The sequence below is a fragment of the Rana temporaria genome, chromosome 1, assembly GCF_905171775.1.
Source record: "Rana temporaria chromosome 1, aRanTem1.1, whole genome shotgun sequence".
Taxonomy (NCBI): Eukaryota; Metazoa; Chordata; class Amphibia; order Anura; family Ranidae; genus Rana; species Rana temporaria.
The window spans coordinates 526,975,420-526,990,562 of NC_053489.1; the positions used below are offsets into that span (position 1 = coordinate 526,975,420).

General features: G+C 43.8%; 1 protein-coding gene across 5 annotated transcripts in view; it reads right to left on the minus strand.

Annotated features, from left to right (window-relative positions):
• The window catches only part of TMEM154 (transmembrane protein 154), an 88,118-nt gene that overhangs the window by 47,353 nt on the left and 25,622 nt on the right, over positions 1-15,143 (minus strand). For all 5 annotated transcript variants that reach the window (XM_040331908.1, XM_040331912.1, XM_040331910.1 and 2 more), the window contains exon 2: positions 7,427-7,699. In XM_040331908.1, coding sequence (XP_040187842.1) covers positions 7,427-7,699 — 273 coding nt within the window. The remainder of the gene's footprint in view (positions 1-7,426; positions 7,700-15,143) is intronic.

Here is a 15,143-nt window from a genome sequence, read left to right on the forward strand (position 1 = left end):
AAGAAATAGAAATAGAACCAAGCGGAGCATCGAGGCTGTCCCATTATTTCTTTTTCATTTCTTGTTTTACCTTTTTGTCTGAGTATAGATCTATATATGTCCAAAGCATGTTTTTATTCATTTATTGTTGACTGACTCACTGCCTCTGCTGGAAGTCTACTAAAAGCATCAAATGCTCTTTTGGTAAAATAATTCTGCACTTTTCCATATTATTATCCATATTTAATCACTTCCCGACTGCACTATAGCTGAAAGATGACTACAGCACAGTCCTCCCAGAACCCTGCCTCCCATGGGCCCCCTGGGGTGCGCTCCATGACCGATGTGTGCTTTGGACACAGCTGATCACAGTAAAGGGCCAATCACAGCAGCCCTTTACCATGTGATGAGCTGTGTCCAATCACAGCTGATCACATGTAAACAGACTTGCCGTCATCAGTGCCCTGATTATCTGTGCAGTTTCATCAGTGCCTATCTGTGCCACCTCATCAGTGTTCCCTCAGTGTTCCCTCATCATCACACACATCACACATCGATGAAGAAGAAAAATGACTTATTTGCAAAATTACAGAAAAAAATGAAACTAAGAAAAATGTTCTCTTTGTTTTCAAAATGTTCAGTCTTTTTTTATTTGTTTAGCAAAAAATAAAAATCCCCAGTGGTGATTAAATTCCACCAAAAGAAATCTCTATCTATCTAAAAAGAATTAATACAAATTTCATATGGGTACAGTGTTGCATGACCGTGCAATTGTCATTCAAAGAAAAGCTGAAAAGAGGCCTGGGTAGGAAGGGGGTGAAAGTGCCCATTATTGAAGTGGTTAAAATCAGAAGTCCAATCAAACAGAGCTTCTCAAGCACTGCTCTATACATACAAATGGCCGCTGCTGACACCGAATTACATCCTGAACCCCACATGTCTGCAGCTTTATGTTGCCATTAGTTCTACAATACATGCAAACTAGACAAATCAGGGCTCGTTTACACTTGCCGTTATAACCACTGCAAAGTCAATTTTTTACCATCTCTGTTGCATTGGGGAGATTTCTCTTCATTGCCCGTCCCAGAGTCAAAACTCGAAGTGAGAGAAAAACCCTCTAAAGTGATGGAATCCTTTGTTGTCATCAGGGTCATAAGACTAGTGTGCCCATTGGAAGGTATCCCCACTATTCCTGTTTTGGGGACAATCCATAATTTAATTTTTTTAATTTCACTTTTAGTATTAAAGTTAAACTAATACTTGTGTGGGACCTTCCTTTTAGCACCCTGGTCTCGGTTCGAGACAGACTGGTGCAATTTAAAATTGTCCACAGGGCATATTTCACCCCACACAGACTTCATAAGATGAACCCGGTGCATTCCCCGGAGTGCTGGAGATGCAGCGCCTCTCCCGGCGACTTCTCCCACATTTTCTGGAAATGCCCTGCAGTGAAACAGTATTGGGAAGAGGTGCTAGAATTGACTAATAAAGTGGCGGCAACTCAGCTGCCCCTGGCAATGGAGGTCTGTCTCTTGGGTATCATTGAAAACATTGTCTCATCATCCGCCAAGCGTACATTGATCAGCCTGCTCCTTTTTTATGCACGTAAGAATATTGCTATGCACTGGAAGAAACCCACGCCCCCCTCCCTGGTGCAGTGGAGACGTCTGGTTAACGCCAGCCTCCCCCTGTACAAAGACACATATTTTAATCGAGGCTGCCCGCAGAAGTATGACAAAGTCTGGCGAGCTTGGTTGGCGGAGTCCGAAACTGCTGGCTAAACGTTTCATGCAAACCTTATTTCTCTCATTTAGCCTGAGTCCTACTGTTGGTGTATGTCAAACTATTGTGTCGGCACGCGGAGATTGTGTCATGTCAGTGACTGGGTGCGCCCCCCTGCTCCCCAGCAGTCCTTACATTTGTTATTGAAGCACACTGTAACAATGAATCGTAACGCATATTCTCTTTTACACTGTATGCACATTTGAGCTGTGTAACTCTCTGTCCTATCTGTTTTATTTTCTTTCTGTACTGTCTGAAAACTTTAATAAAAACAATTTGAAAAAAAAAAAAATAAGTTAAACTAATACTTACTTCCAGTGTGCAGTTCGTTTTGCACAGAGTGTCCCCGATCCTCCTGTTCTGGGGTCCCACAAGTGGCTCTCACGGGTCCTCCCCGCAATAGCTAACCCCCTCTGGGAAGCTCTCTCCCGAGGGGGTTACCTTGTAGGCGCGCTCCCGTGTAAAAAACTCCTTGTCCATAGACGCCGAGTGTAGGACTCGGTCCCCCCCTCTGGCAACCGCATCACTGGATTTGATTGACAGCAGCGGGTGCCAATGGCTGCGTTGCTATCAATCTATTTTAATCAACGCTGAGACTCAGTGGAGAAGAGGACGCTGGGGATGCGCACAGCAGGTGAACGGGCTCAGGTAAGTAAAACGGGGGGGGGCCATGTTTGCCAGGTGTTTTTTCACCTTAATGCATAGGATGCATTAAAGGGGTTGTAAAGGTAAAAAAAAAAAACAACTAAATAGCTTCCTTTACCTTAGTGCAGTCCCCCTTCACTTACCTCATCCTTTGATTTTGCTTTTAAATGTCCTTATTTCTTCTGAGAAATCCTCACTTCCTGTTCTTCTGTCTGTAACTCCACACAATAATGCAAGGCTTTCTCCCTGGTGTGGAGAAAGCCTCTTGAGGGGGCGAGCAGGAGTGTCAGGATGCCCACTAACACACAGCTCCTTTCTCTGCAAAGTAGAGAGTGTCCTGACCCTCCTGCTCGCCCCCTCCCCCTCAAGAGGCTTTCTCCACACCAGGGAGAAAGCCTCGCATTACGGTGTGTAGTTACAGACAGAAGAACAGGAAGTGAGGATTTCTCAGAAGAAATAAGGACATTTAAAAGCAAAATGGAAGGATGAGGTAAGTGAAGGAGGACTGCACTAAGGTAGAGGAAGCTATTTAGGTAAAAAAAAAAATTACATTTACAATCCCTTTAAGGTGAAAAAACACAAACCTTTACAACCCCTTTAATGGTAAACAGGACAAATGGAGAGGGTGATTCTCTGTAACGGGAGAGTGCAAAGTGGCTGATAAAGGGAAAGTGTGGAACGAGCAGGGCCCTCTGATTCTTCCTGTATTAAATTGTATTGTAATTGTACTGTCTGCCCTCAGGCACAGGAAGAACATGCAAACCCCAGGCAGGCAGTGTCGTGGGTTGGGATTCGAACCAGTGAACCTTTTTACTGCTAGGCAAAAGTGCTAACCACTACACCACTGTGCTGCCCATTAGGGTGTTTTAGGGCTGATCTGAGTTCTGAGAACACAATCAAATCAACCTGAGGTCGGAAATGTATTAGGGCTAATCTGAGGTCTGAGCACAATCGAACCAACCTGAGGTCAAAAATTTAGCTGACTTTTAGCATAAAAATTATTTTTAAGGTAGGGTCAGGTGATCAAATAAAGATGAGTACTACATTTTAAATTAGACCTATGCTCAGATCTAAAGACAGCAATTCATGCAAGTATGTTTGGGAAAAAAGAAGCATTAAAAAAGGAGTTGATTGGTTGGAGGCCTCTTGCACTCTGACAGAAAAAATACAGCATTTGTTACCATGTAGCATTTTATTTATTTTTTGAACACAGGTACATTGTTGTCTATGGGAAAATGCACACAGCTTTTCAAAGATCTGTAATGTAGCAATGCAATCAGAGCTGTAAAATCAAATAAAATTAAAATCTTATATTTGAGTGCAGTGCAGTGATTTACGCGTCAAGTCTGAATCAGCGCTTAGAGGACAAAGAAAGCAATTAGCACCAAAGAATATTTTGCCCAATTCCCCTCAGTGTATGTAAAGAAATATGGGTGTGGAGCTAAACTAAATTTAAAAAATTATTTACCATTCTTCAGTGCAAAAAAAAATTAAAAATACCGAACAAAATTCACAAAAAAAACATAAATGTGAAAAAATATTGCACAAATATGAGACCAATCAATAGTCCATATATCATTTAGGGTGACCACATTTCCAAACTACCATTACCTTTCCAAAAATCAGCTTGTGCTGTAATGAATTACAGCACAGTGATTGGACACAAGGCGGGATTTATGATTTCTCCAATCACAAGCAGGGGGCGGGATTGTGCTCCTCCAGGCAATCCCAGCCACGGAAAATACTGTCAGTGAGTAAAGCGGTGATGTGGCATCCTTTTTTGGGGGCATCACATTGGCCCTTGGGGGAGGCTGTGTCAGTTTCATTCTGGGACACTGTATTGTCCTGGAATGAATGTGCCCGGGACAGACCTGCAAAATGCGGGACTGTCCCTGGAAATCCACTGTGCCAAAATCATGGCCAGCACTCTGCAGAACATGTGGCTGCCAAAAGTTATAAGCACTCTATGTAATCACCCAGATGACAACAGCTGTCTCATGAAAGCGGTCCCTGTAAACTGATCCACTGACCAGATCTTCACAGTCCAAGGTGCATGAATATAGAGTGTGGCTGTATAAGATAGATGCTTACCAAACAGAGCCAGATATAACCTCCATGGTGTAGTATTTATGTAATATCTCCACATGCAGTATAAAACATAGGTTAAAAAAAACAAACAAAAAGTCGTCAGTAATCCATGTGGTGGCATGACGTCAGCACTCTAAAATCCACAAAGAGTAAGTTACGGCGGCGTAGTGTATCTCTCGGCGCGCAAATTCAAATCGGCGGGTAGGGGGCGTGATTCATTTAAATGAAGCGCATCCCCGCACCGAATGAACTGCGCATGCTCCGTTTCGAAATTTCCCGCCGTGCATTGCGCGAAATGACGTCATTTTTTTAACTTAGACGTGGACGTGTTTTGCGCTCTTGCGCTTTCTCAGGGGTAAAAAAAACAAAACATCCATGTACAAGAGGCCTAATTATATTGTGCTTCCAAAAAACATGCTGATAGGAAGAGAGAGCACAGTGGCAGATGACTTCTCAAGTCTGCTGATTCTCTTTCACTGTCCAGTCATAGCCCGGGAAAGAAAAAATTCCTAGTTGTATTACTTAACTGGAGTAGAGAAAAGTCAGGTCTCCAGGTAAGCACAGTTTATTGTATAAACTAGCCCTGAACTAATCCTTTAAATATATTCTAAGACATGTAAAAGCTGGCTGCATGTTTTGCAAATTAACTTCCAGCCAAAAGATTGGGGGCAAATGGATAATCATAAAGGGAATACATCACAGTTGTGTGTACATTTTCTTTCATTATGATCAGAGCTTAAAAACATTTTTTTTTATATACTAATAATAATAATAATATTATGCTGTTTTCTATCCAGCCAGTAGATGGAGCTCCAGTTTCCTTTACACATGGAAAGCAATTTCAGCTATTGGATGTGCTAAAATAAGCCCCTAGGGCCAGATCCTCATAGCGAGTACGCCGGCGTATCTACTGATACGCCGGCGTACTTTCAAATTACCCGCTTGTATCTTTAGTTTGATTCCTCAAACCAAGATACAACGGCATCTGGGTTCGATCCAACAGGCGTACGGCTTGGTATGCCTTCGGATCGTAGATGCAATAGACGCCATACTGCAGCATCAGTGTTGTGAATGGTGGTGGTAAAGGAAGAATACACAATAGCACTGCTGGAGTGTTTCCCCCTATCTACCCTAAGGCTCCATGCACACAGAAGCTAAAAAAAGCTATAAAAAACGCCAGTAGCTTTGCAGGGAGCCTTTCAACGTTTTTTTAGCGTTTTTGTAATAGCGTTTATTAGCGTTTTTCAGTGTACATTCTTACCTCTGCTTACAGATTTAAAACAGAAGACATGGCACCATGTTTCTTTCTCAGCAACTTATAGTCTACTGAGATTGGGCAGGGGTGCCCTAATTGGTCACCCAGCGCAGTCTCATTTACATACTTTGAAAAAAATGTCACTGATTGTGTATGCAATACATGCTACAAAAAAATTACGTTTTGGAGAAAAAATAAACAATTCCCTCGCAGAGGAGCTATGCTCATACTGCACATGTAAACTGCTAATTTTGTCTTGGGCTGAATAGAAAGCTTATACTTACCTAATCCTTTGTTCCATCGGAAACCGGTGCTCCCCTGTGGGCCAGCAGTGGACTGTTCCTGGTCTATGGAGCCTGCTCTGGGCTTGATGATGTCAGGAACAGTCCACAATTCATGACTGCTGGAGCACTGGGGTGCTGGATCGGTCTTGTTCAGGGAGTATTAGGTAAGTACCGTATATCTCCTTTTTCCTCTCCCCTAGACAAAAATCAGCAGTTAACATGAGCAGTGCGGGCACATCCCCATTTTTTCCTGGAGATGGGCTTTAAGAACTGTTGACAGGCTGACAGCAGGTCCCAAGAGCTTTACCTGTGGGTATATGTCCAGCTGCAAAAACCTCTAGGATGCACAAGGTTAAAGCTAGCTAAGCTAAGGACAGCCAGTTATAACTGGGCTTATGTAAGGGCAAATTAGAAGTGAGAAATGACTAGAGATCTAACAAATATGATCCTTTAAACAAGGGGTGGCCAACCAGTGGCCCGGGGGCCACATGTGGCCCGCGGAGCCCTCTGATGTGGCCCACGACCTCCTGCTCTGGAATAGTGGGTTGACAAGCCCAGATCGCAGGTTGCCAACCCGCCATACTGCAGCATCAGTGTTGTGAATGGTGGTGGTAAAGGAAGAAAGCGGCTGCGGAGCTGAGCTCCATAAGCCGATGCTTTCTCTACAGCTAGTCTATGACAAAGTTAAGCTAACCCGCAGGATAGACACAGGTGCATTATGCTGCACCCGAGTTGTGGGTAAACCGCAGCACATCAGGGTGAAAGCAGTTTTAGGCCCTTTTCACACGATCAGCCCAACCAAATGGGACCCTCAATTCACCTCTATAGAGCGACCGATGTCCGTTTAGAGTAGCCGTGACCTGTCATCCGCCCGCTTCGCTCATTGTGGCCCACGACTGGTTACCAAGTTGCTTAAGTGGCCCTCGCTCTTCAAAAGGTTGGGCACCCCTGCTTTAAACTAACTGTCATTACTTTAGGTTCACTACACTAGGCTATAACAATCGTTATTTGCAACTATATATATATATATATATATATTAAGCAACTAGAGTAAACGAGTGCTGAAAGTAACAGTCCTGTGGCTAAATATAATGCACATTATGGCAATAACCCATATGTTATTCTGTAGCTTAGGGAATGAAGCAATTGTCTCCAAACAGCTGAGGGAGTATACCAGTATCAGATAAGAGAGCCTAGGATCAATAATGCTAGGTTAAATGATTATACATATTTAATTAGTAAGCCTACACAGTGATAATTTTGTAAGGCTAAATATTCAGATTTTTTTTATAAGACCAACCCTTAATAATTCTCTTTGACATGCAAAGCTGCAATAACCAGTACTATCATGACAAATGCAATTGACATGTTTTTAATAAACTGTAGAGTATACCTTTTTCAAACATTTTCCTTCTTTTGTGCCTGATGATGCAAAAAATAAGAGGTAATAGAAGAAGCAGTATTAGAATGGGAGAAGCACATATGAGGATAGTGTTGAGTTCCAATGGACTCTCAGATGGGTCAGTCTCTTCAATATCTGTGTCATTTGTACCATTTGTACCTCCATACACAGTATGAAATACAGTAGACGCTGCACTTGGCGTAAAGGGAAGTTCTGTGCTCTTCAGATCTGTTTCGTAAGTCGGATCTGTGGACATCAGCCTCCCTGTAAAAAATAAAATGATTCAGAAGGTTTGTTTCCTATACATGCAAGCATGGTTTTACAAAGAAATATGTGGTAGATTATTGGGCAAGAGAAAATTTGGCTTAATCATGCTACCCAAAGCTGGAGGTTAGATAAGCTGTCCAATCTAGTATATTACACCAAGAGTTGATTTGTACTTCCTGTTTCTGTATAACTTTATGCTTTCGGAACAGGCTGATCAGATAAAAACACAGGGGCAATAGTCATAATCCGCTTCAACTAGGTGTGGACTATGCAGTGTGTGTGTGTGGGGGGGGGGGGGGGGCATTCCACTGCAAGGAAGGGTTTTTAGATTTCCTGGAGTTGGTCTTTTAAAAATGTAATTCAGTTTTCTATGTGGGGACTGACTGTGGCTGGAACCCCAATTTGCACAGTTTATTAACAGAAGGAACTACTCCTTACAGCATGTGTCATGGACTCCCTCTGACTTTTTTCCCCTTCAGTCTGCTACAGGGAAACTTTTTACTGCCTTACCCACAATCTACAACAGGTCACCTTTTATCCTTACCATAACAGGACTTCCTTGTAACTTATCCCCCCACCTTTGCTGTTTATGTCTAGGGTAGAGCTCTTCCATGATTCCGTCCACTTTTTGGTAAAACAGATGAATTATGGGAATATGGCCCTAGGCTAGATAGCACAGCTCCCCCTCCCACCTACATCCTTTGGTTCTACGTTGATAAGGATTGGACCAATTTTGCTATCCTGCTGCTTTACTAGAGGAGCATAAAGAATGCATGTGGATGTGTTGGCTCTTCTTGCTAATCTCTAAACCAATGTTTCCCAGCTCCAGTCCTCACCCCAACAGGTCATTTTTTTCAGCTTTCCATTATTTTCCATAGGTGATTTGATCAGTTTCACTGCCTTAGTAATTACCACAGCCATTTCATCTGAGGGAAATCCTGAAAACATGACCTGTTGGGGCACCTTGGAGGACTGGAGTTGAGAAATACTGCTCTAAACTTACTTCATTCATTGTGGTGGAATGAAGGCTGCATAATGTGTTCACCTTGCCTAGCGAGAGGGTGGGATTAGTTAAGCCCTGTACACACGATCGGATATCTGATGGAATCTAATCCGATGGATTTTTTTTGTCAGATATCCGATGAAGCTTACTTTCATCAGTCTCACCTACACGCCTTCAGTCAAAAATCCTACTGTGTCCAACGCGGTGACGTAAAACACTACGACGTACTGAGAAAAATTAAGTTCAATGCTTCCGAACATGCGTCGACTTGATTCTGAGCATGCATGGATTTTTGACCGATGGACTTCCACACAGACGATCGTTTTTTTTTCTATCGTTTTTTTATCCATAGGAAAATTTTAAAACATGTTCTATTTTTTCACCGATGGGGCCCACACACAATCGGTTTGTCCGATGAAAACGGTCCATCGGTCTGTTTTCATCAGACAAACCGATGGTGTGTACAGGGCTTTACAAGACAATAATAGGATTTTTATAACAGCTTACCTGTAAAATCCTTTTCTTGGAGTACATCACGGGACACAGAGCTGCATATTCATTACTATGTGGGTTATAGAGTCTACCTTCAGGTGATGGACACTGGTGTAATCAATTAAACAGGAAGTTCCCTCCCTATATAACCCCTCCCCTACTGGGAGTTCCTCAGTTTTTGTAGCAAAGCAATAAGTGTCCCAATATCCCCAAACAAGAGGGGTGGGAGCTCTGTGTCCCGTGATGTACTCCAAGAAAAGGATTTTACAGGTAAGCTGTTATAAAAATCCTATTTTCTTTATCGTACATCACGGGACACAGAGCTGCATATTCATTACTATGTGGGATGTCCCAAAGCAATGCTTACTGAGGGGAGGGAGACACCAACAACGCAGACCGCCATCAGACGTGAGGACCTATAATGCTGCCTGCAGCATACTGCGCCAAAAAGCTGCATCCTCTTGCCGTCTTATGTTCACCTGATAGGAGTTAGTGAACGTAAGCACAGATGACCAAGTTGCGGCCTTGAAAATCTGCGTCATAAAGGCTTGGAAATGCATTGCGCATAAAGCGCTTACCATCCTGGTAGGGAGCACCCCCACAAAAAAAACAGGGGGAATCCTACTCTAACCACAAGCCTGAATAATAACCTGATGAATCAACCTTAAAAACAGTTGATTTTAGACGCTGCCTGCCCTTTCCTGGGGCCTCCTGGTAGCGCAACAACATCAGTTTTCCGTATCCGAGCAGCCACTTCAGATAGGCCTAGACCCTTCTTACTCCAACGAGAGAGAGAGTGTAACCATTTTAATAGCTGACCTGAACACTGCCTGCCCATCTAGGGTCTTCTGGCAGCCCAATAAAAACGTCAGCTTTCTATATCTGAAACCTCTCAGGTATTTAACTGCTCTCATCTCAATTGAGAGAAAAGCAATAACCTTTCCTTCCGTGAAACAAGGTTTTGAAAAAAGGGAAGGTAAGAATATCTAGATTCAAATGAATACTAGATCCTTCTAGTAAATAAGGTTGGGTGAGGATGAAAATCACTCTACTTGTAAGAATAATTGAGTATGGCTCTATACCAAGAAAGTTGCCAATACTGAAACTCTTGGAGGCTACCACAACCAAGAACACCAATTCCCTTGTTAAAGGATGAAGGGAAATATGGTGCATCGGCCCAAGGAGCTGACCCTGTAAGCCGACAAAACTAGAGCCAATCCTCCGAGCACAAGGGCGACCTAACTGGTGGACTTATACAAGGGGTGACGTGCATAACAGCTCGGACCAAAGAGTGTGAAGTAATCGACCTTTGGAAGCAAGGCCGAGATCGGATCCTTGGTATAACTTAAGGCTAGCTCCGTCTCCTTTCCAAATGTAGGAAGGCAGGAATTTTACCTTTGACAAACTTCCACAGATGCCACCATCTGGTTTCACACCAGGAACATGGGCCTTCCAGACCGTAGGCTATCTGGTCCTGGAGGCCAGCTCTCTTGTATGAATCAAGGGAATTGCCGCTGATTCTGAAAGCCCCGATCCTCGAGAATGTGGTCTATAATAGCCAGACCATTAATTCACCTGTTGCAAGGCAGAATGTAATACCCCCTGCAAAGTAGGCCTGGACAAGATGTAAGGGACTGTGGGTCCTCTACTACCACCCTTACTGTTCCTGCACCGAGAGGTCGTCAGGGTTATGCCGGAGTAATCAGGCCAGCTTCCGTTCTCCTCTAAATGTTGCATAGAAGCCACAAAAGTCGCGGCACTGGGGGGAGAGACACAACCAGTGACAACTGGTCCCCCCCCTCGGATTAAAAACACATCTGCCCCGCATGCGGGTGGATCCTTTATCCTTGACCCCAAGCTGTTCAATCTCTTGTTGAGCCTGGACGCCAATACATCTTATGTACAGGGTACTATTTCTGTGACATTTGGTCAGGAAAACAGTCGGGGTGTAGAGGTCATTCTCCTGGAGACACTTGTTGACGGCTCCAGCGAATCGCCTGTCCAATTCTGCATTTCATGAAATGACGAATGCCAATAGGCAAGGCACAAGCTCCTCCTTGGTAAATTAAGTAAATCACTAGTATGGCATAGTCTGATTGTACTCTGACAGAACCAACCTGCCACCTGAACGTTCAGGCCCCTAAGCCAGATGCTCCATCGGTAGCTCTAGCTGACAGATAAGGCTCCCTTGGAGCTTGACTACTTCCCCTGGGCCATGGTCTCTTCCTGACCTGGCAAACCCTTTTAGTTAAGAATCACCAAGAGGAATTCCAGCATATCTCTGGGACCGGGTTCTTTGGATAATGCTAGGTCAAGATCCACTCTTTCTAGGCCGACAAAATACTGTTTATAACAGCCCTGAATAAAAGTTAGTATAGGGAACTGTCTTGAATGAAGCCAGCATCTTCCCTAGTGCCTTAATCAAAAGGCCAAAAGTAAGGAACTGTTCCTTGCCGTGACCACATAGACCAGTTTTCTTATAGCGATGGTCTTGTCTGAGGCCAAAAAAAAAACTCTCCTTTTTGGACTGTGCCAAACATACCCAGCTTCTTGTCAAATGAAAGAATGTATCTTTAGAGTTCCAGATACTTGACCATGCTGGACACCCTTAGGTCCAGCCATGCTACTGACTGACCCATCAGCAGGAGTTTGCTTCGGTATGCCATTACTGCTATACCCTGGGCCTACAGACCTGCTAGAGGCGGGCCCTAGCACCCTGACAACCCAGGCACGGAGGCTAACCCAAAAGGGCAAGACCACCAACTGGAGATAGTGCTGTTCCCCTGCGAAACGCAGACAACCTCTGCAGACCCAAGTAAATAAACACATATGCGACTGGCTCCCCATGTGTGTATGTGGCAAGTGTTAAAGCCATATGCCTCAATGGAAGTGTGTGTACATGGCAGCGTGTGTTCCTGGAAGCATGAATTCATATAAATATGTTTTAAGAAAAACATGCATATAGCATGTGTGCTCTGGAACAAGCATCTTGCAAGCAAGCATGCGATATAAACGTGTTATGCAACAATGTGCAACATGAACCCATGCAGACACATATTTCTATGCAAACACAAGGAATCCTGTATTGCTTAATTAGGCCGCCATGTACAACTTTAAAGTAATCATGCATCCTTATGCGATTCAGCATCTTCCATGCGATCAACATCTTATGCATTTTAAGCACTACTGTGCGGACAAGAACCCTTGTGTGACCAAGGACTCTTGTGTGACCAAGCACCCCTGTGCGATCCAGCATCCTTATGCACTCAAGCATCTTAATGCGACTTTAGGCATTTCTGTGAAACAAGCCTCTCTATGTGATCAAGTATCCTTGGGTAATCCAGGACGCTGTTGATCCGACAACCATGTGTGATCCAGCTTATTTTTGCATTCAAGCATCTTTAAGCGATCTTTAGGCATTCTTGTAGAAACAAGCCTCTCTGTGCGACCAAAATATCCTCGAGTAATCAAGGACTTGGGTGATCGGGTAATCATGTGTGATTCAGCATTTTTATGCCTTCAAGCCTCTTTATGCGATTCTAGGCATTTCTGTGGAAACAAGCCTCTTTGTGTGACCAAATATCCTTGGGGAATCAAGGACTTGGGTGATCAGGTAATCATGTGTGATTCCAGCATTTTTATGCATACAAGCATCTTTATGCGAACTTAGGCACTTCTGTGGAAACAAGCCTCTCTGTGTGACCAAATATCCTTGGGTAATCCAGGACGCAGATGATCAGGTAACCATGTGTGATGCAGCATCTTTTTTGCATCCAAGCAACTTTATGCGATTTTAGGCATTTCTGTGGAAACAAACCACTTCTGTGTGACCAAACATCCTTGGGTAATCAAGGATTTGGGTGATCAGGTAACCATGTGTGTGTGATCCAGCATTTTTATACATACAAACGTCTTTATGCGATTTTAGGCCTTTCTGTGGAAACAAGTCTCTCTGTGTGACCCAATATCCTTGGGTAATCCAGGACTTGAGTGATCAGGTAACTAGCATCTTTATGCACTCAAGCATTTCTATGCAACTCTAACAAACATGCAACACCATACAGACAGAAACATGTATCCTTATGCGATCCACAATAAAACATGCTTTGTTACTTGTTTTTATCCCACATGCATTCCAAACTCATGTATCTTATGCAACATGCGGACTGGTAAAAAGGAAGTTATCCTCTGTAGATGTGCGTTTCCTCAATTAAGAGACGTTAGCAATGTGTACCAGCAACTGTGCATCCCTCAGATGTGCATTTGGTTAGCCTGAAGCCGACACCAGGCTGAGGACCATATGGAGGTCTTACTAGCCACCTATAGGAAAACCTCTCTTTACACTCTAAGGAGAAGATAGAGGCTTTGGCCGAGTAGGCAGAGGGAAATTATATGCAGCATGAATCTCTGAAAAGACTGCAGGTGCAATCAGAACCTGTAGGGCTATTGATAGCTTCTCCTCGTTAGGCTGCAGCTCCTGTCTCCTGTCCTCTGACAGTGAACCTTCATCCCCAGCTCTTCTAATCCCTTTGTTTAAGGATTAAAGCAGGAAAAGGGACCCCCCCCCTTTTTTTTTTTTTTTTTGCTTCTTGTGAGGATGCTGCGAACATAGCAGTTAACCTCTTGTAGAACAACAAATGTGATGCAAAAAACAAAACACATGCAGAGTGGCTGCAATGTTGGGGGAGGCTGCATTGATTGCCTGACAGGTCTGATGGCTCAATCTGTGAGCTGTCTCTACAGGGGAGAATAAGGGGCCACCAGGTTCAGGTGGCGATTCCTTTTTATATTCCTACCCCTGACCTTATTCAATGGGGAGACCAAAGTCCTAAGCTAAAAGCAGAGGAGCTTAACCCAGGTGCATCAACAGCTGAACATAGTCTGGCAGCAACAATGCCTGCTAATCTGCACAGCTAGATGCGGAGTAGGCGTCTTAGATGAATCTGTATCCAACTCACACAAGGTGCTTGCGTTTGTGTCCCCCTAGCTTTACAGAGCTCTGACGTCTGGGCCTTTTTGAAGAGCCCTCTCTGCGACTGCACTGAGAGGGCGTGCGACATGGTAGAGCCTGAAGCTGAGGAAGTGGGACGCACAATAGACCAGCTAACACTTAAGCTTCCGTCTTTGGAAAGCATGGTAAGCGAAAACATCAGGCATGTCTTTTACTGCCCATAGTAGTGGAAAAACAGATAAGACTTGCAGCTACTCATGGAAGACAATGCTTTGCATAGGATTAAGGGCATTTTTTTTTTTTTATGTACCAGCCCCTTCAAGGGGAGATATATGGGTACTACAGCCATCCTGTCTGAACAGACATAGTGGCCCAGGCTACATGCCGGCTAGGGGAGGTATATGGGTGCCCTGAGCAATCCCGTCTCAAAAGACATTGTGGTTTACCTTAGACACTGATGAAAAAACTGAGGAACTCCCAGTAGGGGAGGGGTTATATAGGGAGGGAACTTCCTGTTTAATTGATTACACCAGTGTCCATCACCTGAAGGTAGACTCTATAACCCACATAGTAATGAATATGCAGCTCTGTGTCCCGTGATGTACGATAAAGAAAACCTATATTATCAGCCAGAAGGATTAAAGTGACCCAGTCTATCCCTCAAACAAAACTAACTGCCAGGTCCCTGCAAAAGGAAAGCTGTGTGGTGGAAGAATTCCCTTGGGCTTTGTACGCAAATCCACACCGCGCCAAAATGTGCACTTTTTTTTTTTTTTTACAGCGTCTCAATGCAAACAAAGCACCAAACAATTCCTTTGTGCTTAAAAGCACGTTTGTATCAAGCTCTTTGGTACAAGGAATGTGAAGTACTTCATGGCACCAGGTAGAATCAGAAACAATGCTGCTTCAAACTGGAATCTCAAGCTTCTGTGGCTGGGCACAGAAACTCAGGTTATTTTATTCAAAGGAAACCAAAGAATAACAAAGCAGGGAGT